This window comes from Bufo bufo, chromosome 4 (genome assembly GCF_905171765.1).
Source record: "Bufo bufo chromosome 4, aBufBuf1.1, whole genome shotgun sequence".
Taxonomy (NCBI): Eukaryota; Metazoa; Chordata; class Amphibia; order Anura; family Bufonidae; genus Bufo; species Bufo bufo.
Genome location: NC_053392.1, coordinates 348257590 through 348282142, shown reverse-complemented (window position 1 = coordinate 348282142; position 24553 = coordinate 348257590). Strand labels below are relative to the sequence as shown.

Here is a 24553-nt window from a genome sequence, read left to right as displayed (position 1 = left end):
TCCCTGTGTCTGCATGGGCTTCCTCCGGGTACTCAGGTTTCCTCCCACACTCCAAAGACATACTGATAGGGAACTTAGATTGTGAGCCCCATTGGGGACAGCTTGATGGTAATGTCTGTAAAGAGCAGCACTATATAAGTGCATAAAATAAATAAGCAAATCCTCAGCATTTTATATTACCAACAATGTGGAAGACTTTTTAAAAAATGTCACCCCCTCAAGGTGAAAAAATAATCCACAGTGAAAATTGACCTGTAATGCAAATCTTAAATGCTCACTGAATGGGACTGAGTTACAATATCAGGCTTGGCCTGTGAGGAAGAGTGGCACTGTTTTTAACAAAAGTAAACCCTTATTTCTAATCACAGACAACTTTTTTAAATACAGGTGTTGAAAGAGGAATGTCTATAGCCTTTTATAAAAAATGACACACTAAATCATTTTGCCCATCCAGTGTCTTCAGCTGTGTAATAAGATCCCCAAGTAATGCTAATATTATGAACGTCTTGTTGAGAGATCTTATGTACTCTTGATGAAAGATTTCATAAACTCACACAAGCAGGATCATCTTATGATGTCCAATACATTAAACTGTAATTGTACCCAATTGGGTGGGTGGACTATTTAGCACAGCTAACGATTTTACTTTGGCAAATATGACACTGATAAAACGGCTTAGCTTCAAAACATATGTGATTACACCTACCGACTCATCGATCTGCAGAGAGAATCTGGTACTGTAGTTATGTGTTTATGACTTTCCAGTCTAATGTTATATTCAAAACCATTGTCACTGTATTCTCCTTAATGCTAATGGTGTATTCCTGCTCATTAAAAAAAAGTCTGTACCATGACCTACAGATGGTTAAAAAAAAAGAGTTTATACTCACCTCTTCAATCACCGGTCGCTGCTGTGCTGGCAGTACCATGTCCTCGTTGTGCTCTACTGCCTATTCCAATATCGACACAGCAGGAAATGGCTTGGAATACCTTTCAGCCAATCACTAATTGCAGTGATGCCCCACCTCTATCATTGATTGGCTGAAATGTATTCCCAGCCATTTCCTGCTTTGTCTAGACTGGAACAGGAAGTGAAGTGCAGCAGGGACATGGTACTGTGAGCACAGCATAACTCCTATAAACTCCTTTTTATAACCATTTGCAGGTCATTGGATCTGAGCACTGTTGGAACTGTAGCTGCAGGGGATCAACAAGATGAGTATAAGCTTGTTTAATTATTTTAACCATTTGCAGACCATGGTTCAACGTTTTTATTGGGCCGGATAGCCCCTTTAAACTTGTAAAACTTAAATCAAAGTCGATTAAACATTTAAAATCAATGTATCTAACATACAGATAATCCATGTATATGATGCAGTAACTACTCTGTTCACATGTACAATACAGAACAGAAATGTATCCAACAAAGCTGCCACATTGGAAACGTATGTTTGAATTCACACCTGGATGATTTGTTGCACCTGTTTTCTGTGAGCATGCCATTCATCTGAATTGAACTTGCAGAAATCCATGTGCTTGCTGCCGAAACGACACCATTCAGATGAACGGAACTGCAGAAATTTATGTATAAATATACCCTTAGGGCTTATGCACACAGCAGTTGCCATTTTTGAGGGCGGCAAATTGCGGATCTGCAAAACACAGATACCAGCCATGTGCATTCAGCATTTTGCAGAATGGAACATCCTGCCCTCTATAGAACAGTCCTATCCTTGTCCGTAAAGCAGACAAGAATAGGACATGTTCTGTTTTTTTTGCGGGGCCGCAGAATGGACATATGGATGCGGACAGCACACAGGTGTGCTGCCCACATCTTTTGTGGCACCATTGAAGTGAATCGGTCTGCACGTGACCCGCAAAAAATGCAGATGCGGACCAGAAATATGTTCGTGTGCATGAGCTCTTGAGGGTAAGTCCACACAGGACGTAATTTGCAGTGGAACAATTCCTAACAAATCTTTGGAAGAATCCATATCAGTTCACATTGCAGGTACGGTACTATGCTGCAGATCTACCAATCACAAAGCTGCCGCTGTTCAGTGATGACAGATCCATTTTAAATTAGGCCCTGATAAATGCTTAATAATAATAATAATGGGATTTTTTTCGCTATTGCAAGAACATCGCTGCAGACTAGGCTATTCTTGCCATCGGAAAAACGCGAAACAGAGGCTAGTGATTACGTGAACAGACAGAACGTTCAAGGCTAACGATAACATTTTCTAAAGGGCTTCTGTGCATGTTATGCCATATTTATATAGGAATTTCCAAAAGTTTACATGACAGAACACTGTTGGAAATGTCCATTTATACTTTTCAGACATTTTGGTACATTTGTTCCATGTCTCGAATAAACTTAATACATTATTTCCTAAATGTGTTACTGAGATCTGACTCTTTTATATGAATCATGTGTAGTGTCATGGAGTATAAAATAACATACTTTTGTAGAACATGGCAGTCTTACCAGAGGAGTACACATACTGGGAAGTATCCACATGGTGTCACATATATGAATTAAGCAGAATGTTAATTCAATTCTTCCTTTGTATATCATTAAATACTGCCCTTTGGTATTGCCAGGCGAGCCTCAGCAAAGCGGGCAAGATATTGGATATCAATGCAATAAATCATCAAGTTGTTACTCCCTTGAAATATTTCTAGATGTAGAAATCTCACCCAGGCAGATACTTGAGTGTAATAACACAATTTATCCATCTTGACAACTGAGTACGGTGCCAGTACTGTAAAATGAACGGTACGGCCACACGGTCAGGTTTCCTGATGTAGTTTTGGAAGGCAAAACCAGGAGTGGAGCATAAAGGCACAGATATGACTTCTCCTCTGTTTTGAATTCAGTCCAAAACTGCGTCAGGAAACCTGAACATGTGGTTGTACTGTATGTATGAAAACAATGGGATTTTTTGCACCCAACTGAACTTCTTAAATATATGTGACTGCTTCTAAACCCAAATGAACTTCTTAAATATGTGTGACTGCTTCTATACCCAACTGAACTTCTTAAATATGTGTGACTGCTTCTATACCCAACTGAACTTCTTAAATATGTGTGACTGCTTCTATACCCAACTGAACTTCTTAAATATGTGTGACTGCTTCTATACCCAATTGAACTTCTTAAATATGTGTGACTGCTTCTATACTAAACTGAACTTCTTAAATATGTGTGACTGCTTCTATACCAAACTGAACTTCTTAAATATGTGTCACTGCTTCTATACCCAACTGAACTTCTTAAATATGTGTGACTGCTTCTATACCAAACTGAACTTCTTAAATATGTGTGACTGCTTCTATACCCAACTGAACTTCCTAAATATGTGTGACTGCTTCTATACTAAACTGAACTTCTTAAATATGTGTGACTGCTTCTATACTAAACTGAACTTCTTAAATATGTGTGACTGCTTCTATACCCAACTGAACTTCTTAAATATGTGTGACTGCTTCTATACTAAACTGAACTTCTTAAATATGTGTCACTGCTTCTATACCCAACTGAACTTCTTAAATATGTGTGACTGCTTCTATACCCAACTGAACATCTTCAATATGTGTGACTGCTTCTATACCCATCTGAACATCTTCAATATGTGTGACTGCTTCTATACCCATCTGAACATCTTCAATATGTGTGACTGCTTCTATACCCAACTGAACTTCTTAAATATGTGTGACTGCTTCTATACTAAACTGAACTTCTTAAATATGTGTGACTGCTTCTATACCCAACTGAACTTCTTAAATATGTGTGACTGCTTCTATACTAAACTGAACTTCTTAAATATGTGTGACTGCTTCTATACTAAACTGAACTTCTTAAATATGTGTGACTGCTTCTATACTAAACTGAACTTCTTAAATATGTGTGACTGCTTCTATACCCAACTGAACTTCTTAAATATGAGTGACTGCTTCTATACCCAACTGAACATCTTCAATATGTGTGACTGCTTCTATACCCATCTGAACATCTTCAATATGTGTGACTGCTTCTATACCCATCTGAACATCTTCAATATGTGTGACTGCTTTTATACCCAACTGAACTTCTTAAATATGTGTCACTGCTTCTATACCCATCTGAACATCTTCAATATGTGTGGCTGCTTCTATACCCAACTGAACTTCTTAAATGTGTGGCTGCTTTTATACTAAACTGAACTTCTTAAATATGTGTCACTGCTTCTATACCCAACTGAACATCTTCAATATGTGTGACTGCTTCTATACCCAACTGAACTTCTTAAATATGTGTCACTGCTTCTATACCCATCTGAACATCTTCAATATGTGTGGCTGCTTCTATACCCAACTGAACTTCTTAAATGTGTGGCTGCTTCTATACTAAACTGAACTTCTTAAATATGTGTCACTGCTTCTATACCCAACTGAACATCTTCAATATGTGTGGCTGCTTCTGTATCCGTGTGACTGCTATAAAACAATTGCAGTGATATAAGTACATTGTGCAATATGCCTGATAGGTGATATAAACAATTTATTAGCTCTACATTTTCCCCTATGTAATAATAATCCTATAGGTCAATGATCAGCAGTTCAACGTGAAGATATTTTAATGCAGAAACCCTACAATTAAATACATCTCTCACAGTTTCCCAAACAAATTAAAGTGACAAGATGACAGCAACATATACACACACGGAGATGCATTGGCCACACTAAAATGTGTCTCTGCAGAGTATCACCTTTCACTCTGCTGCAGTTGTTCCATCCATGTACAGGCTGTCAGTTTTGAAAAGCGATTTTTCTTTCATCATAAAATTCTCTTGTAAAAAAAAAAAAAATCAAATGCAATTGTTGGGCTAAACCCTGAGAAGTGCCACCTTGCTTGTCATATTTCTGGAGTTTGAACAGTTGTCCATCTAACAGCTGCATTTCTATAAGCTTTGGGCAGGTGGCCCTGGATAGATTCTTGCCATTCACAACACACTGGATTGAATGTCCACATATGGGCTTTGAGTCCATCGACCTCTAGTCCTTTTATTTATGTCCATAGTCTGCATGTGGGATGTGTGTGCTTTGTCTGTGTAACCACATAAAGATTATTACAAACAAACGGGACTTTTGTTCTTCAGGCAGCTTGGTTTTGAAAGTACATTTTCACAAAGGCATAAAAAATATTAACAACAAAAATAGTCTTTTTTTCCCCCATAAGAATGCAAGTTAATTATATTAATATATAATTATATCTCTCTATATATTTTTGGTGGCACCAATTATTTTGTCAATCACATTTTAAATAAAAATATGAGTCTTTGAGCAAGGAGGAATTAAGAAAGTCTCCAGCATGGCCGGTTGTATGGAGTCCTGTTCCAATCCTCTGGTTGCAGTCTTAGTGCTGGAACACATGGGTTCTGGGCCTTGGATTAAGTGATTTGACTGAGAGTCTTTGAGAAGATCAGCTCAGGAGAGGTCCTCCACAGAAGGTGTAACGTCGAGCTGAAAACCAAGATCACAAGCTGTTACCACCAAACCAAAGCAATTCCATGTCAGCTCAGAATTGCCACCAATTCTACAAGGTGGAGAGGATCTACAGGGGCAACAGGTTTTAAAACCAGTACAGATCCTTGCTTTTATCCTGAGGCTGTAAACCTGGGAATGGAGGAGGCAGAGAAGGAGAATGAGGAAGAGAGGTGGGTGAAAAGGGTGGAAAGAATTAAAGGTACAAGATATTTAAGGACAGGGTAAAATAATAGTATGGATGGCCACTGCTTAAGGAAATAGGTATATTGATGTAACTTCAAAGGGATTCTATAGGTCTAGTCTATATATTTTCAAAAATAAACTTATAATAGAGGAGCACATATACTTGTGTTATATTCTACATTAAATGTGAAGGCACTACACAAATCAATATAAACAATATCAAAGTGTAAGACATATGTATACCAAACTAGATATAAAACTATAGAACCCCTTTAGGTGCTTAAATGATATAGAAATAGCTTGTAATGGAAGATTCTCAGTGCAAAAGATTAGAGATAAAGAATAATAGTTTTCCATGTGTATGAAAGCTCTTCAAAATTTTAAGTGACTTTTGCTGTACACGGTGATTGCAGCAACTTTGTACCCTGGATAAAAGTCATGAGAGTTTAGACTGCAAAGTGGAGCCTGTGACAAAGAAATTCATATACTCTGTATTCATGAATATTTGAAATCAAATAACTATTATTCTTCTATGTTTTCTTAACCCTCTTTGTACTCAATCTACGTAGACCTTTTTAGCTAACCTTTTTCTGTTTAGATATGCATTTTCTCTCTCTTTCCCACGTATATCTATCTCATATCTATCTATCTATCTATCTATCTATCTATTCTAATATACCTGCTTTTCAACTTTGTGTACTCCTGCACTTCTGAAATAAAAGATATTCAATAAAATCTGATTTTATAGATTTAATTTGATAACAGTGAATGTTTGAGGTCCCATCAAAACTTTGCAGTTTATCTGAGATGTTCCTCATGACTAGGTCTTGTTTTATTAACCTCAAGTATTCTCCTCTCTCCTCTTCTCTGGATTTGTTGGTTCAGACCCCTCATCATCCTATCTCTCTTTTTTAAAGTTTGTTTTTATCATTGACCTTGATTTTTTAATTCCGTCAACTGTTTTCCTGTCAACATCACAATCAAATATCCTTATAGACTTATTATGGATTAGTTTAATTGACTTTTACGCTCCCTCTCTTGATGTCGCTAAATGCTATGAAAAATATTATAACGCAACAGCCAAAAACTAATCTGAGAATGCAACATTCATAGCATATATTAACTAACTGAGGAGCAGGAATCATGTTCTAATAGCTTGTCAAAAAATCCTTTTTAGGATTTGTTAGTATATTCATTTACTATGGTGAAGACTAGTTGACACCATTTGTGCTTTTTATACACCAGGCTGCCAATATCAGTCTGTACAGGGATTCCTTTCAGTTGTAGGCACATCACAACATACACAGTCTGACCTGATAAATTATCCATATCCTGACTCAAAGAACCTGAAACAATATCTTTCACAATCCAGGAAAGAAAACTCCAAACAAACACAACTGAGATAAATGTTCAGAGCAGGAATGTATTGCATGGATGGAATGAATGGTTAACTATTGGCAGTGCAAACACAGAAAAACAATTCAGAAGAACGGAAAGTGAGAAGTCCTCTAACCACCACCAGATAGATAAGATGGCTGTCAATTAGCAGCCTTTGTTCTTTGATTCTCCACACGGTTCGAGTTTTCAACCATGCTGTTGTCTCCAAGCCTATGATTTGTAGGACAATTATTATGTATCTCCATGAAGTTATTTGAGGGGTTCTTCCACATACTCCAGGCCCCTTCTACATGCTTTCAATATAATTGTTGTGAGTGCACTACTGCACACTTATTAGTACTGTGGTTTGTAACCATTTATTGGAAAATAATTGGTCATTTGTTATTTCAGGATTATTTAATAAGTTGAAATGAAGGGTTGGAAATCTATTTCTTTAGCTTATCATGTTTGATGAAGAATCTAGAAAATTGTTAGAAAAGCCCTTACAATATTCAAAGTGAATCAGTGAAAGTTTTTCATTTCCTTACATGTGTGAATACTATTTCTAGCCCAGGAGTACAGTATATTATCAGTGAAAGACTAAAGTCTTTGACTCCACATTCAAAGTCCAGCCATAACTTATTGACGGAAGAACAGGTTACCTAAAGCCTACGGCTGACTTCAGCTGCCCATAAGTGGCAAAATTTTATAAAGCTTCAAAGTGTGAGATAACAATGAAATGAGGATAAACTACTGCATGCAATTGTTCAAAATAAAACTTATCTATGGAAGTTTTTGGAAAATCATTTCACAGCTGGTCATTTGTAATTTATTAGTGGGCTTGATCACTGCTCCATTGAGTGCAAAGGTGATCTAATAAATATCTTTCAGTGTATGAATGAATCACCAAAAATTAAGGATGATTTCTTTTTTAAATGCTGTGTTGTTTTTTTTTGCTGCAAAAACTACCACGAATTGATGTTAAATGTTGTCCATTGACCTCTTTTTCTTTTTTTTTTTATAGTTTCTCTATAGGAAAAAAAGACTAGAAAAAAAAACTGTTTGTGGCAAAAAATGCCATACCCAAAAACTCCCTCCACATATGTCCAGCTATTCGGCTCAGTTCCCCTAAAAACAGAAGGGAACTGAGCCAGAAATGATTCCATAGTTTTCTATGGTATCATTCTCATACATCTGGAGTATTAGTTGTGATGCCGGATGTTTTTCTATCTGGCGCTGGATCTGTACACTATAATGCAGTACACAGTTGTGTCCAGGTCCTGGCAAAAAAAAACTAACTGGGCATAACTGAAATATGTGAAGGTAGCCTCAAAAATGCATGCATTCAATAGTGTCTCAAAAAAGGTTAAAAAAAAAAAAACATACTGCAGCAGCACCCATAATTAATTGTGTCTATTTCATTCATTTACAGAGCTCAACTTATTACTGAGAAATCTCACCATGCATGGCCAGCTTTATGCAGCTCTATGCTGTTCGATGCATCATTTATCGTGTTTTTTTTTTAAATGCATTTTACTGCCATTTTTTTTAAAGTGAGTTATTTTATAAAAGCATTTTCCTAAAAAAATATAGAGGGGAATGCTTGAAAAACATCATAACTTCTAAATTCTAACAAGGCATATCAAACAAATACATAGTTATTTGTAAAATATTATGGCAATATGTAATGTCGAAATACACTTAGTATATCCTGTAATGAAAGCCATTGATGTGTTTAAGGACTTATTCAAACAGGCGTATGAATGAGTCCGCCTCCGTTGCCCAATTATGCGGAACGGTTGCGGACCCATTCATTTCAATGGGACCGCAAAAGATATGGACAGCTTACCATGTGCTGTCCGCATCCGTGGGTTCTGTTCCACGGCTCCGGGGAAAAGATAGAGCTTGCCCTATTCTTGTCCGCAATCGTAGACAGGAATAGGCATTTTCTATTATGGTTGAGTGCATGTGCGGTCCGAAAATAGCGGAACGCACACGGCCGGTGTCCTTGTTTTGCGAATCTGCAATTTGCAGATCCGCAAAGCACTACAGCCGTCTGAATGGGCCCTAAAACAGAGTGGCCCATTGAAATGATTAAGCCTTCTAATGCTGTCAAGCAGGTGACAGAGCTAGATCACTGGAAATCCAGCATACTCACCAGTTGGGTGTTAGTAAAATAGTTAAGAACTACAACCTAGTCACCTACTTTTCTGCAGAAGCACTGGTGGTGAGTACTGATTAAGGCCTCATGCACATGGCCGTTTTGCAGCCATTCCATGCATTGGGGACCGCAATTTGCAGTCCCCAATGCACGGGCAACGTCCGTGCGGCGGCTGGGATTGATCGAGACCCATTCAACTTCAATGGGTCCGTGATCCGTCCGCGCCGCAAAAAAATAGAACATGTTCTATTTTTTTGCAATGCGGAGGCACGGACAAAAACACCACGGAAGTACTCCGTAGTGCTTCCGTGGGGTTCTGTGCCTCCGTTCTGCACCGCAGCTCCGGATTGCAGACCCATTCAAGTGAATGGGTCCACATCCATGATGCAGGGAGCACACGGCAGGTGCCCGCATATTACGGACCAGCTGTTTGCAGGCCGCAATACGGCCACAGCCGGGCGACGGCCGTGTGCATGAGGACTGACTAGCATTTATGTTTCTAGAGTTTCACCTGGGAAAATAGTTGCTGGTCAGGATTTGGGGTATGGTATTTATTTTTATGCTCTTAAATTTAGATAATGACATCATAGATCCAAAAGTGACATCCCTAAGTGGTGGTGAATGAATTCCAGCTCTGCTTACCTGCATCAACATTGAGGCCAAGGCTTTGTCCCATGTCTCCTGCTGGTCCTGGATATGGACCAGGGCTTGTCCATGCAGATCCAGATGGCTCTCCCTTGCTTAGGTCGCACTGTGTGGCACCAGGCGCCGTTCCTGCTGGTGTGATTCTGTGAGGTCTGACTGATGCCGGGACAAGTAGAGAACTGTAGCGGGGATCAAAGTGTGCACTGTATACCTCATGCATAGCAGCCCGTGGATAACTGGAACCCTGACTGTTTATAGCTCCACCAATAGAATATGGATGGTGGTGATGGTGATGTGCATGGTGCCAAGGTTCAGGTGGTCCCTGGTGTAGATGGCTATGAAGAGAAGCAGGGGAATAAGGGTCTGCTCCAAAAGGGATTTCTGTGTGAGGACCACTTAGAGGACTGGCTAGGCTGCTGCCCAGGGTTGGTGGAGCTGCAGATGGCTGGTAGCTGCTGTTCCAAAAGGATGGAGGAAAGCTTCGTTGACTCATTGGGAAAGATGGGTCTGTGGAATAACACAAAGTATCACTTTATCATCTCAAAAAAATAAAATTGTGAAATTTGTATTTGTGGTTTTAAGTAAAACTGCAAGTTCAGTTATTACCTTTAAGATATCATCATGAAAAACAATGCAGCATCATAAACTGCCTGTATTAGAATATTAATTTCTCCTACTATAATTTTAGGTCTGTTCACTTATTAAATATATATGGTATCTAGCAATTAAGATATTTTTGGTATAATTTTATTTCACTGTATACGAAAGAATATATTGCCATGCTCTCTTATACATATGCCATGTTTTCTTACAATGGGATCCTATGGACAACATGTTCCATTGTATGCCTATACAGGGGCATACACTGCCGACTTCTGTCAGAGATATATAATAAAGTGTGAACAGAGCCTGAACAGAGCCTTACCACAATCCAAACTTTAGTATATTCTATACCAGTGATCAGCAACCTCCGGCACTCCAGCTGTTGTGAAACTACAACTCCCAGCATGCAAACTTGCTAGGCTGTTCTTGGGACTCCCATAGAGCATGCTGGGAGTTGTTTCACAACATCTGGAGTGCCGCAGGTTGCTGATCCCTGTTCTATACTATGTAGGCCTATTATTAAAAATAACACAATCCAGAAAATTGCCCCTGTCCCTTGACTCTCTGCAACAGATTTTTTTAAAAAATCATAAAAAATCCCCAAATTTAAGACAAGTGCTGTTTTTTTTCTTTGCTATTGTATGACACTGTTGCTTAGGCACCACACTATGTAATAATTTTGCAATGTATGATAGAAGTGTAGGAAAATGTCTCTGGAATCAGTGCCTTCCCCCTCCCTCTCCTATCTCTAGTGACTGGCTGTTGTAACTTGATCCGGCAGCAGCTCTGTCGGGACTGAAAGAAAAGGGTGGGGGGAAGGAGTTCAGGTAGCAGTTCAGGCAAGAAGCAGGCGTTGGTCAATATTGCTGACATGTGACAGCTCTGAAGAGAGGTAAGTATGTGCAATGTGTGTAACTATATGTAATATGTATGTTGTGCATGTATGTGAGCATAGCATGCAGCATAGGGGTACAATTTATGTTTGTGATATAGCACCATTGTGTTTGCATTACTGACAATCCAACTTGTAGCTGTAGTTCTATGTAAATGGTGTAAATAAATTGTAACAATTTTTTTGGGGTAGTGCAACTTTGAATTACTAATTCTAAAACACCGCACTGGGGAACACCACACTGAATCTTTGTCCTGGGTGAAGAAATGCCTGTCTACAGCTCTAATTAGCAGTATTTTTTTTTTCAATTTCAACCCCATGCTGCTCTACCGGTGGAAAAGACTCCACTCATTTGGTTTCCACCACTAGAGATGGCCTTGCTGTTCGCCCGGCGGTCGTTTCACGGTGAACTTTATGAGTTTGCGATTCGCCGAACATATGGCGATATTCGCGCCCGCCATATTCTTTTACATTGTGAAGAACTTTGACCCATGACACATCCATCAGGTGGTACAGGACAGCCAATTGAGACGTTTCAGCACATGGACATACCCCCACCCTCTAAAAAAAAAAAAAACTGGCCGCCATTTTACATTCAGTCTTTTGCCAGTGTAGGGAGAGGTTGCTGTGTGGAGCAGGGACAGGCTGTTAGGGACACAAATCGCTAGCTAATAGGGCCACAAAAGTCCTTTTAAGGACCGGTATAGGTGTGTTATCGATAGGTGTGACATACTGAGGGATGTGATATACTTTCTAACATACACTGCGTGCAGAATTATTAGGCAAATGAGTATTTTGACCACATCATCCTCTTTATGCATGTTGTCTTACTCCAAGCTGTATAGGCTCGAAAGCCTACTACCAATTAAGCATATTAGGTGATGTGCATCTCTGTAATGAGAAGGGGTGTGGTCTAATGACATCAACACCCTATATTAGGTGTGCATAATTATTAGGCAACTTCCTTTCCTTTGGCAAAATGGGTCAAAAGAAGGACTTGACAGGCTCAGAAAAGTCAAAAATAGTGAGATATCTTGCAGAGGGATGCAGCACTCTTAAAATTGCAAAGCTTCTGAAGCGTGATCATCGAACAATCAAGCGTTTCATTCAAAATAGTCAACAGGGTCGCAAGAAGCGTGTGGAAAAACCAAGGCGCAAAATAACTGCCCATGAACTGAGAAAAGTCAAGCGTGCAGCTGCCAAGATGCCACTTGCCACCAGTTTGGCCATATTTCAGAGCTGCAACATCACAGGAGTGCCCAAAAGCACAAGGTGTGCAATACTCAGAGACATGGCCAAGGTAAGAAAGGCTGAAAGACGACCACCACTGAACAAGACACACAAGCTGGAACGTCAAGACTGGGCCAAGAAATATCTCAAGACTGATTTTTCTAAGGTTTTATGGACTGATGAAATGAGAGTGCGTCTTGATGGGCCAGATGGATAGGCCCGTGGCTGGATTGGTAAAGGGCAGAGAGCTCCAGTCCGACTCAGACGCCAGCAAGGTGGAGGTGGAGTACTGGTTTGGGCTGGTATCATCAAAGATGAGCTTGTGGGGCCTTTTCGGGTTGAGGATGGAGTCAAGCTCAACTCCCAGTCCTACTGCCAGTTTCTGGAAGACACCTTCTTCAAGCAGTGGTACAGGAAGAAGTCTGCATCCTTCAAGAAAAACATGATTTTCATGCAGGACAATGCTCCATCACACGCGTCCAAGTACTCCAGAGCGTGGCTGGCAAGAAAGGGTATAAAAGAAGAAAATCTAATGACATGGCCTCCTTGTTCACCTGATCTGAACCCCATTGAGAACCTGTGGTCCATCATCAAATGTGAGATTTACAAGGAGGGAAAACAGTACACCTCTCTGAACAGTGTCTGGGAGGCTGTGGTTGCTGCTGCACGCAATGTTAATGGTGAACAGATCAAAACACTGACAGAATCCATGGATGGCAGGCTTTTGAGTGTCCTTGCAAAGAAAGGTGGCTATATTGGTCACTGATTTGTTTTTGTTTTGTTTTTGAATGTCAGAAATGTATATTTGAGAATTTAGAGATGTTATATTGGTTTCACTGGTAAAAATAAATAATTGAAATGGGTATATATTTGTTTTTTGTTAAGTTGCCTAATAATTATGCACAGTAATAGTCACCTGCACACACAGATATCCCCCTAAAATAGCTAAAACTAAAAACAAACTAAAAACTACTTCCAAAAATATTCAGCTTTGATATTAATGAGTTTTTTGGGTTCATTGAGAACATGGTTGTTGTTCAATAATAAAATGAATCCTCAAAAATACAACTTGCCTAATAATTCTGCACTCCCTGTAGAAAGTATATTAAAGTGCAATTGTATTATGCAGCAGTTGTGTGCGGTTCTGCTGAGATACTGCAGCTACACAGAGTGACAAACGACATTGGAAAAAAAAAATTCTACTGGTGTGATTTACCAGTTTGCCCCCCAAAAAATTCATTGAAGCAGGGGTGTTATATACCAATAATATACGTTCTATATAGTGCATTTAGGTAGTGCAGCATTTGTCTGCCGTTTTGCTGCGTTATCGCATCTACACAGAGTGACAAACGCTATTGGAACAAATAATTTCTACTGGTGTGATATACCAGTTGCCCCCCAAAAAAACTGATTGAGGCAGGGGTGTTATATACCTTCTTCCACAAATACTGCTCTTCTATAGGGACTTTTGTCACAGGGTCATATTGAAAATGACAGGCAGAGGAAGAGGCAGGCCATTCCGCAGGGGTGGTAAGGTTTGGGCAGGTGCACCCGGCCGGAGCCAAAGTGGGAAGTCACAGAAGGTGCGTGCGATTACGTCAAAGGATGCACCAGACTTGGTTGAGTGGCTCGCTCAACCTCCCGATTCTGCACCCTCCTCATCCTCTCTATCTGCACCCTTTTCACTCTCTATCTGCACCCTCTTCACTCTCTGCTGTGTGCACCCCCAAAGACACCACCACCACCACCATATCCCCTCTGTCAGAGTCACAGGAATTATTTTCCCATCCATTCCAAGAAGACCTTACCGATGCGCAGTTATTCTTGGCATCGGATGAGGAAGAGGAGGCATCAACGGCCGCCACCCAGCAGTCTGACGACAGTACCCAGATCAGTCCAAGGAGGGTGGTCCCCGCTGTTGCTGCCTACTCCGAGATCTCTAATGTCAGTGGCGGTGAAGGTGACGATGATTACGTGTCGATGGACGTCACGTGCAGGAAGAGGAGGGGAGTTCAGAGGAAGAGACGGATCAGCAGAGAGGGAGTAGAAGCAGGCAGAGCTCGCAGGGCACAGGAGGCAAAAAGCAGACTGCTAATGTATCTGGAACTAGCCATCCACCATGCACGGTCGCATCTGGCGCTCCCAGGACTCCGGCACATGGCTACGCAGTGTGGGCTTTTTTTAACGTGTCCGCTGGTGACAATAATGTTGCCATCTGCAGCCTGTGCTTGAAACGCATAAGTCGCAGCAAGCCCAACACTCACCTAGGGACGACCGTCTCAAGAAGGCACCTGGCCTCCCATCACCGAGCCCAGTGGGAGCAACACCATCAGAACCCACAAAGCCGCACTCCCAGCGCTCCCTGTCCTGCCTCTTCTCCTTCTAGTCTCTCCTCCCAGTTGTCCTCCACTCCACCTTTCACTGTGCCGTCGTCGCGTTCATCTGGCAAAAGGCAGGCTTCCTTGCCCCAAATGTTCGAGCAAAAAAAGATGATGATGCCGGATAACCCTCTTGCCCAACGGCTGACTGCTGGCTTGTCAGAAAAACTTGCTAGCCCGCCAACTACTGCCATATAAACTGGTGGACTCGGAGGCCTTTAGAAAATTTGGGGCCATTGGCACACCGCAATGGAAAGTCCCCAGAAGGAAATATTTCTCCCAGAAGGGCATCCCAAAGCTATATGGCCACATTCAGCGGCAAGTGAATGTATCTCTGGCACACAGTGTCGGTGCCAAGATACATCTGACCACAGACACGTGGTCTAGCAAACACGGGCAGGGAAGGTACATAACTTTTACTGCCCACTGGGTGAACCTTCTGACGGACATCAAGCATTCAACCCGTGACACCCGTGTGGACTTGGTGTTACCGCCACGGATTGCATGCAGACCTGCCTCTTCTTCTCCTCCTCCTACTCCATCCTCCCTCTCCTCCTCGGCTGACTCCTCCTTTTCTGCTGCTATTGCCTCTTCCGCTGCGCCCCCCAAGCACCCCAGAACTTATTTGACGTGCCAGGTGAGACGTTGCCATGCTGTGCTGCGTCTGTTGTGCCTGGAAGCCAAAAACCACACCGGTCCTGCACTGCTTTTAGCTCTACAGTCACAGGTCGATCAGTGGCTAACCCCGTTCAATTTGACAGTTGGTAAAGTGGTTGTGTGTACCGCGAAAAAAATAATCGCATCATTAGGGATTTTCGCAATGGCGCTTTTTTTTAAACACTCGATCGGCATATACAGCGATTGTTCTAACATGCATGTGAAATGTAATCAAATACACTGCTTTAATGTCAAATCACTTACAGTGACCAGAAGTTCTTCCTCAACGTGGCGAAAATTGTTGCCAACCATCTTTTCTGATCACATCCAACTTCAGTCTGGTGGAAACCAGTTGCTGTAGTAGGCCGCGGCTATTTTGCGCATGCGCATACGTGAGAATTACATTGCCAATATTTTGCATTGAAAAAAAAATAATGAATGGAGATCGCAAATTCGAATAATACATCTGGTATGTCACTGTCCATGTTCTGGGACTATTTGTGCACTTCTAGTAATTATTTGGTGGCTGCAAATATGAACTGAAGGTTTTTCAGGTTCGCCTGCCATTCAAGTCTATGGGGCCCACTGCGAACACACGGTTCGTGAACATTTGAACGTCGCGTTCGCGAACCGTCCCGGCCAATGTTCGTCCATCACTACCCAGCACTTTGGTTGGGCTCCCTTTACTGGCCTGTAAACGTCAGGATGGACAAGGTCACACACACCGCTGGGTTTATATCATGCTTGGGTCATGTCATTTCTGAGTCCAGTCATTGGTTGCAGTAGCACACATGACCCTGTCCATCCAGAATCTTACACACAAGGACCGGAAGACCAGTGAAGGGGGCCAGGTAGCAAAAACAACTATAAATTAAGGTGACCCTTGAAACACTTTCAATAAAATGTCAGGGGCTCATTGAATGTCACAACTTCACATCTAAGCTGTTGCCTAAAACTGCTTCCAAACACTGTGCTAATATCTAATATTAGACATCAGCAAAGTCTCCTCCATGGAATGAGTGAGCAGAGGCTGGTGACATCATACAACAGTATCTACCATATCATATTGCAGCACAGGGTCGGTGATTTACTAGGTACTAGGTAAAACACCATTTTTTTTTTGACATTTTACATATTAAATGCAATGTGTGGCTATAAGAAATTTGCAGTAAACCAAGTGCCAGGGCAGTTTTCACCCATATCAGGACCACTATGTGTTCCCAGGCTGTATTGTATTTGTCTCCAAATTAGAGATACTTACAATAAAACTAACACATCCTTACCTATAAAGGAGTTATCCCATAAATTTTAAATATTTTATATATTATATCGCATATCTGAGTGGGCAGCAGCTCATCAAGCCATCTCCCAGGATGCATTGCAATTAGTTCTTGTTAAAACCTTTCTCTCCGACATAGAAAATAGTCCCTCACACATAGCTCCAGAGATGCATGTGGTATGTAACACCCCCAACAATTTCCTTCTCCACTATCTTAGAGATAGAGAGAGATCTACATTCTTCTATGAATTTAGAAGCAGGGACGAATACATGAAAGGTGTCTGGGCTGCTTCACTTGTTTCTCTGTAAGATCAATGTGCCCACACTGAGAGAAGGAAGAGAGCAGGGAAGCTACTGAGCATGTGTGTCCACCACTGAATGCAGCAGAAGATGGACAAGAAGGAGAAACAGCAGGGGGTGCTGCCAAAGAGAAAAATGTAATGTACATAAAAAACTAACAATATTTTATTACATATATTATGCATTTGCAATGTCCTATTCATTGCATAGGAACACTTTTTGTGGGATGACCCCTTAATGCTGTATTATATATGTTTCAAAGATATAAATAAATAAAAAGGGGCTAAGGGAAACAGGTAGTACCCTCCAGTGTTGCACTTACCAGAGGGAGACCAGGTCAATGCTGTGGTAAGGAGGGGGGCCAACACTGAACTCCTCCTTCTATTCCCAATATAAATCACAGTTATTACCTGCAGCGACCACAATGGGTAGCTCAGTACATAACCATTTTACAGCTTCCATTGAGTTCAGTGGCAGCTGTATAAATTCCTGTGCACTGAACTCTCCTAGTGGTGGAGGCAGGGAGCCAGTTTTATCATGTACTATGTGAAGGAAAGCAAGAGATCTAGAGTTGTATGGGGAAATTTATCAATGTATTTAGGTTGGTTGTCTGGTAAATACATTGAGAAATCTAGTGTTCAGAATGAGCGCCATATTTCTAAAGTACCTGTTTCACTTTGGGAAAGTGGGTGAAAGCGTGACTCTTTTATTAAAACATTCCTCCACAAATAATAAAAAAAATTAGTAAATTTGTTTTAAAGGGGTTGTCTCATATCAGACAATGGGGGCATATTGCTAGGATATGCCCCCATTGCCTTAAAAAGGTGTAGGTCTCACCGCTGGGACCTGCACCTATATCGAGAACGGAGCCCTGAAAGTGGTGGAGGGCGCACAGCCTAAATTCATTATCTTTGGGGGCGCAGGAAATAGCCGAGTGCTGGCTTGGCTATTTCCGTTGGCCCCATAGAAGTGCATGAAAGCGGTGGCCGGTCATGCGCGGTGCGCTCCCATTCACTTCTTTGGGGACAGTGCTTGGTGGTGGCCGGACCAGAGTTCTCTAGCCAACACTTTGCGGGGCTCCATTTAGGAGATACGTGCGGGTCCCAGCGGTGCCTATAAGGCAATGGGGGCATAGCCTAGTGATATGGCTCCATTGTCTGAGATGAGACAACCCCTTTAAATCTCAATGGGGGGGGGGGGGGGGGGCCATTCCAAGTTTTAGTATCAGGCCCTATGATATCTGTGCATGCCTCTGGTCAGCCCCATACTCTTTGAATGGAGCGGCACCACACATGATTACTCCATTCAAACACCTAATCACTGCAGTCATGCAGTGAGAAGGATGGGGGCTCGGGACCCCTTCTCTAGTGATCTTTAGTTGTCCTAGAGGTGGGGACCTATCCTGAGGATACATTATGAATGTGAATTGTGGGAAAACCCTTTAATGGTATTTTTCAGCTTTTCCTTGAGCATTGTCAAACTCTGCTTGCTGTCAGTAAGGCCTCATGCACACGGACGGTTTTTTTTGCGGTCCGCAAAAACGGTTTCCGTTGATCCGTGTCCGTTTTTTCTTCCGTGGATCATTCTTGATTTTTGGAGGATCCATGGACATGAAAAATGAAAAAAAAAATTTAAGTCAAGTTTGCCTTTGAAAGGATAGGAAAAAACGGACACGGATCACGGACACGGATGCGGATGACAATCTTGTGTGCATCCGTGATTTTTCACGGACCCATTGACTTGAATGGGTTTGTGAACCGTTGTCCGTGAAAAAAATAGGACAGGTCATATTTTTTTCACGGACTGGAAACACGGATCACGGACGCGGATGCCAAACGGTGCATTTTCCGATTTTTCCGCGGAAAAAAACGGAAAATGGAACAACGGCCGCGGATGCACACAACGGTCGTGTGCATGAGGCCTTAATGAAAGCATTCTAGAAGCTGAAAACCTGCAGAACTGAGAGTTTTCAACAAATGTACAGTCTAGGCAATCTTCTTCATAAGCGCAAACCTTTCTCCTGCCTCTTAGGGCTCGTTCACACAAACGTTTTTTGCATTCCGTATAAGGGCTGTTTTTTTGGTTCCGTATACGGAACCATTTATTTCAATAGTTCCACAAAAAAAAGGAATGTACTCCGTATGCATTCCGTTTCCGTATTTCCATTTTTCCGTTCTGTTCAAAGATAGAACATGTCCTATTATTGCCTGCAAATCACGTTCCGTGGCTCCATTCAAGTCAATGGGTCTGCAAAAAAACGGGAGCACATACGGAATGTACTCCGTATGTCTTCCATATCCGTTCCGTTTGGTTTTTGCGGAACCATCTATAGAAAATGTTATGCCCAGCCCAATTTTTTCTATATAATTACTGTATACTGTATATGCCATACGGAAAAACGGAATGGAACCGGAAACACTACTGAAACAAAAAATGGAAAAACGGATCTGTTAAAAACGGCCCGCAAAACACTGAAAAAGCCATACGGTCGTGTGAACAAGCCCTTAGACTGACCTCACATATATAGGTTGTGCTATGGCAGACACAGCTGGTATATGTCCGCTGAAAGCGCCGGACAGAAAAAGTAGCAATATTTACAATAGTTACATTGTATAAAAATATTCCAGCCTTGAGTCCAAACTGCCTAGACTGGATGCTGGTTCTGTCAATAAAAAAGATTTTTAAACCAGTTCACAATGGTGTAAATAATGTAAGAAAACATATTCATGTCAGTGAAGTCCCATGCTGCTTTCTGCTTCCCAGTCCCCCTGGACACACACGAAATCACTGCTCACTGGCTGTAGCGGATCATGTCTGTGGCCAGAAACTTGCTGAATGGCATTTTTTGCGTGTCGAAAGGGCCAGTAAACGGGGGAAAAAAACGGTCGTGTGCAGGAGGCCTAAGAGAGTAACCTGAAGGTGTATGGCACAGACCTGATACCACGGCCATATACTGTACATAGCATGTAACTCCCATTCACTTCCAGCCCTTGTCAATGCTACAATATATACTATAGTCTGGATTCTAGTGGATTTAGAAAAGAAAAGTGCAAATAGGTACATGATGTGCACAGATTTATAGTACTGTTGCCCAGTGTGTGAAATCTGATTTCCAGGACTAATCGGATCTGGCAAAGCCTTTATTATTTTAGGGCACATTTGCTGCAAGGTTCATCATGCTGAGAACTGAGAAAATTGTTTACAAGTAAAACACACAAAAATGGCCACAATAGAATTGTCCATTTTTGTTTGAAGTGTATAACAAAAGATTGTGAAAGTAATACTTTACTAAAGTGACATTTTCCGATCTGTTCCAGTTATTCTACAATGTCCTTGTAGCTGACATTAACTCATAAAAGGAGCCACAGCCTCGCTTTTCTTTTACAGTATGGTGTATCAGCTGCTTCAATGTCAGCAAGTCAATTGTAGCAGAATCATGCCTGGACGTGGACGTAACATGATTAAGGGCTCGTTCCCACGACCGTATGGCTTTTTCAGTGTTTTTAACGGATCCGTTTTTTGTTTCAGTAGTGTTTCCGGTTCCGTTTTTCCGTTTTCGTTTTTCCGTATGGCATATACAGTATACAGTAATTACATAGAAAAAAATTGGGCTGGGCATAAAATTTTCAATAGATGGTTCCGCAAAAACGGAACGGATACGGAAGACATACGGAGTACATTCCGTATGTGTTCCGTTTTTTTTCGCGGACCCATTGACTTGAAAGGAGCCACGGAACGTGATTTACGGGCAATAATAGGACATGATCTTTGAACGGAAGGGAAAAACAGGAATACGGAAACGGAATACATACGGAGTACATTCAATTATTTTTTTGTGGAACCATTGAAATGAATGGCTCCGTATACGGACCATATACGTAACTCAAAAAATGGGCCGCATACGGAACGCAAAAAACGTTTGTGTAAACGAGCCCTAAGCTTGTAAGGGTGCGGCCACATGGAAACCAAAATCGGGAGTGACCTTAAAAAACAGGAGTTCTATCTGTCCTTTATACTTTCTCTCCATTTATGAGCCACTCCTGATTTTGGCTTTCAAAACTGCATCAGGAAACTTAGGGCTCGTTCACTCGATCGTTGGTGTCCCGTGAAAATTGCGATCTGTAGTGCACGGGCACCTTCCGTGGGGCAGGCGCATGGGGATCACAGACCCATTCACTAGAATGGGTCTGCGATCCCTCCGTTCCGCAAAAAGATAGAGCATGTTCTATTTTTTTGCGGTGCGGAGGCACGGAACGTAACCCCAGAAAGCACTCCATAGTGCTTCCGTAGTGTTCCGTTCCGTGCTTCCGTTCCGCACCGTTCTGCATCTCCGGATTTGCGGACCCATTGAAATAAATGGGTCCACATCCGTGATGCGGAATGACAATGGAACGGTGCCTGTGTATTGCGGATCTGCAAATGTGGTCCGCAATACAGCAACGGGACACCAAAGGTCGTGTGAACGAGCCCTTAACGGTGTGGCTGTGCCCTTAGAGGGGCTGAGTTTGTCATTTTGCATAATTTTACAATATCTCTGTTAGGAGTCTCCACTGTGGATTCTGTAAAAAAAAAGCCAGACAGAACAATGGAGTATATTGCGCTATTTTGTCCAGTAAAATGACAAACTCTGTGATTGAAACCCAACAGAACCCACTATACTCAATGGGGTTCTGTTGGGTGCAGTAGGTTTCAGTTATGTGCTAGATCTGTTCATTTTTGTTGGATGGAGCAGAACAACTAAAGGTAATTGAAGCAATGTGAACATAGCCTTAACACACTGCATTACTTTTAGGCTGGGTTCAGACCTGAGCGTATTCGATATGCGCTTTTTTCAGGCGTTTTTAATGGGCGGAAACAAGCAAACGCCCATTTAGGCGCGTTCCCGCTAAAGTCTATGGGCGGGAACGTGCGAAAATACGCCCCAAAGAAGCTCCTGTACTTCTTGAGGGGTAGGGCGTTTTACAGCGCGTTCGCTGTAAAACGCTCAGGTGAGGACTATGCCCATAGGGAAACATTGGTTTTTGCCTGTTGAGCGTTTGACAGCGCGTAGGAAAGCGCTGTAAAACGCTCAGGTCTGAACCCAGCCTTAATGATAGTTGAAAGAGTTAAATAACAAATTCAGCTCCTCTATACCATTACATACATTATATTGATGACAACTAAGTACCCAGTTGATGGGCTGCATGTTCTCATTACATCTTGGTAATACATACCATTGACAGCTCACTTGTTCATTCTAGCACTACATGTGGTCCTTGCCCCTATGTGAATCATCGGAGAAATGCTAGTCCATTCAAAGTCACAGCTGATGGACTATTATGAAAGATATTAACCACAAAAATGAAGCTCCAGCATTTTACTACCCGTCTGACACTAGAGACCACACGTAACCAATGCTAGAACTACTCTCCCAACAGCCACAGCCTCTTATGATAATCACTCCCAATAAGTTCTCTTCACCTATCAACAAATCAAGACAATGTGCCCCAAACTCATGTTATCAACCTAAATGTACTTGTCTAGGAGGATATCCCCACACACTATGATGCATTGACAGTTACAATCCTTCTTATGTGTTGGTGGAGGAAGGATAAGTAGAAGGAAATTAGAGAAGACTTAATCACCTGTCACCGGGATTTTGGGTATAGAGCTGAGGACATGGGTTGCTAGATGGCCGCTAGCACATCCGCAATATCCAGTCCCCATAGCTCTGTGTGCTTTTATTGTGTAAAAACACAGATTAGATACATATGCAAATTACCCTGAGATGAGTCCTGTCCCTGAGATGAGTCCTGTACGCGAGATGAGTCAGGGACAGGACTCATCTCAGGGTAATTTGCATATGTATCAAATCTGTTTTTTTTACACAATAAAAGCACACAGAGCTATGGGGACTGGATATTGCGGATGTGCTAGCAGCCATCTAGCAACCCATGTCTTCAGCTTTATGCACAAAATCCCGGTGACAGGTTCCCTTTAAGGGTCCTACCTACCCTTTACATCTGCCATTTTAATGTAAACTGGCAATAGATTAAAACAAAAGAGGCGAAGAGGGATCTTACATTTAAAAGTCATCTCCCTTTAGGATTCTATCCCGTCATTGCCTTCAAAAACCAAAAACTGCATTAAATGGCAATAATATGGTGTAATAATATGGTATGAGGACATGAAAATGGAGTACGTGTGTGTATATCCATCTATCTATGTGTGCGGACATGAAGACAGAATACCAGTGTGTATATGTATATCTATATCTATATATAAGATGATAGATAGATACCTGCAGATAAATAGATAATGTGTGTGTGAACTGAAGACAGTGTACAAGTGTGTGTGTGTGTATATATATATATATATATATATATAAATAAAAAAAAGGGCAGCAGGCTTGAGAAAGGCTCTAATGTTAAGCTGAAAGATCGCTGTACCACTTAGGTGAATACAAGTTTTTTCTTTTTTATTATGGAGTGCTGCCCTTTTTTTGTTTTTATATTGGGTAATTGCTTATTCCCTTTGGGCTTTGCACCCATTTGCTTTTTTCATTTATGTGTCTGTTCTGCCATTTTTTATATATATATATATATATATATATATATATATATATATTTATATACAGTACATGAACTCTTCATACAAGTGTGTGTATATACATATATGTGTGTGTGTATACATTGGCAGTGTAAAAAGGGGTAAAATTATGAATATTTTAATATTTTATTTACTAGAACTGATTCATTATCACAATTAACACAAAGTATCATCTTAAATCATCACATCATTAAAGGGTCACTAACTTTAAAAAAAAAAAAGATATTTATGACATATTAAGGCCTCTTGCACATGACCGTATGGCTTTTTCAGTATTTTGCGGTCCGCAAAAAACAGATCCACAAAAAATACGGATGACGTCCGTGTGCATTTCAGTTTTTTTGCGGAACGGAACAGCTGGCCCCTGATAGAACAGTACTATCCTTGTCTGTTAGGCGGATAATAATAGGACATGTCCTATCTTTGAACGGAACGGAAAAACGGAAATATGGAAACGGTAAGCAAACGGAGTACCTTGCGGATCCATTGAAATGAATGGATCCGTATACGGTCCCTATACAGAATCCAAAAAACGGAAAAAGAAACTTTGTGTGTAAGAGGCCTAAAAGTTTTTGAAAAGTTAGTGACCCTTAATTCATTCTAAATGCAGTACTTTGATGTATCACACTGTGGTCTATTACATGACTTGGTGAACATGAAGTGACTGCCATGACACACTATAATAGAAATGTGGTTATTACAGAGTCTATAAGATTACATATAGAAGAGTA

General features: G+C 41.2%; 1 protein-coding gene across 3 annotated transcripts in view; it reads right to left on the bottom strand.

Moving 5' to 3' along the window:
* Window positions 1–4605: 4605 nt before the first annotated feature.
* VGLL2 (vestigial like family member 2) overlaps window positions 4606–24553 on the bottom strand; it is a 24457-nt gene continuing 4509 nt past the window's right edge. Inside the window, exons 3-4 of one of the 3 annotated variants that reach the window (XM_040428915.1) lie at window positions 9893–10402; window positions 4606–5505 (exon numbers count right to left, since the gene is read on the bottom strand). In XM_040428915.1, the coding sequence (XP_040284849.1) occupies window positions 5465–5505; window positions 9893–10402 (551 nt within the window). In that variant the 3' untranslated portion in view covers window positions 4606–5464. The other 2 variants (XM_040428916.1, XM_040428914.1) reach the window with 2 other exon arrangements.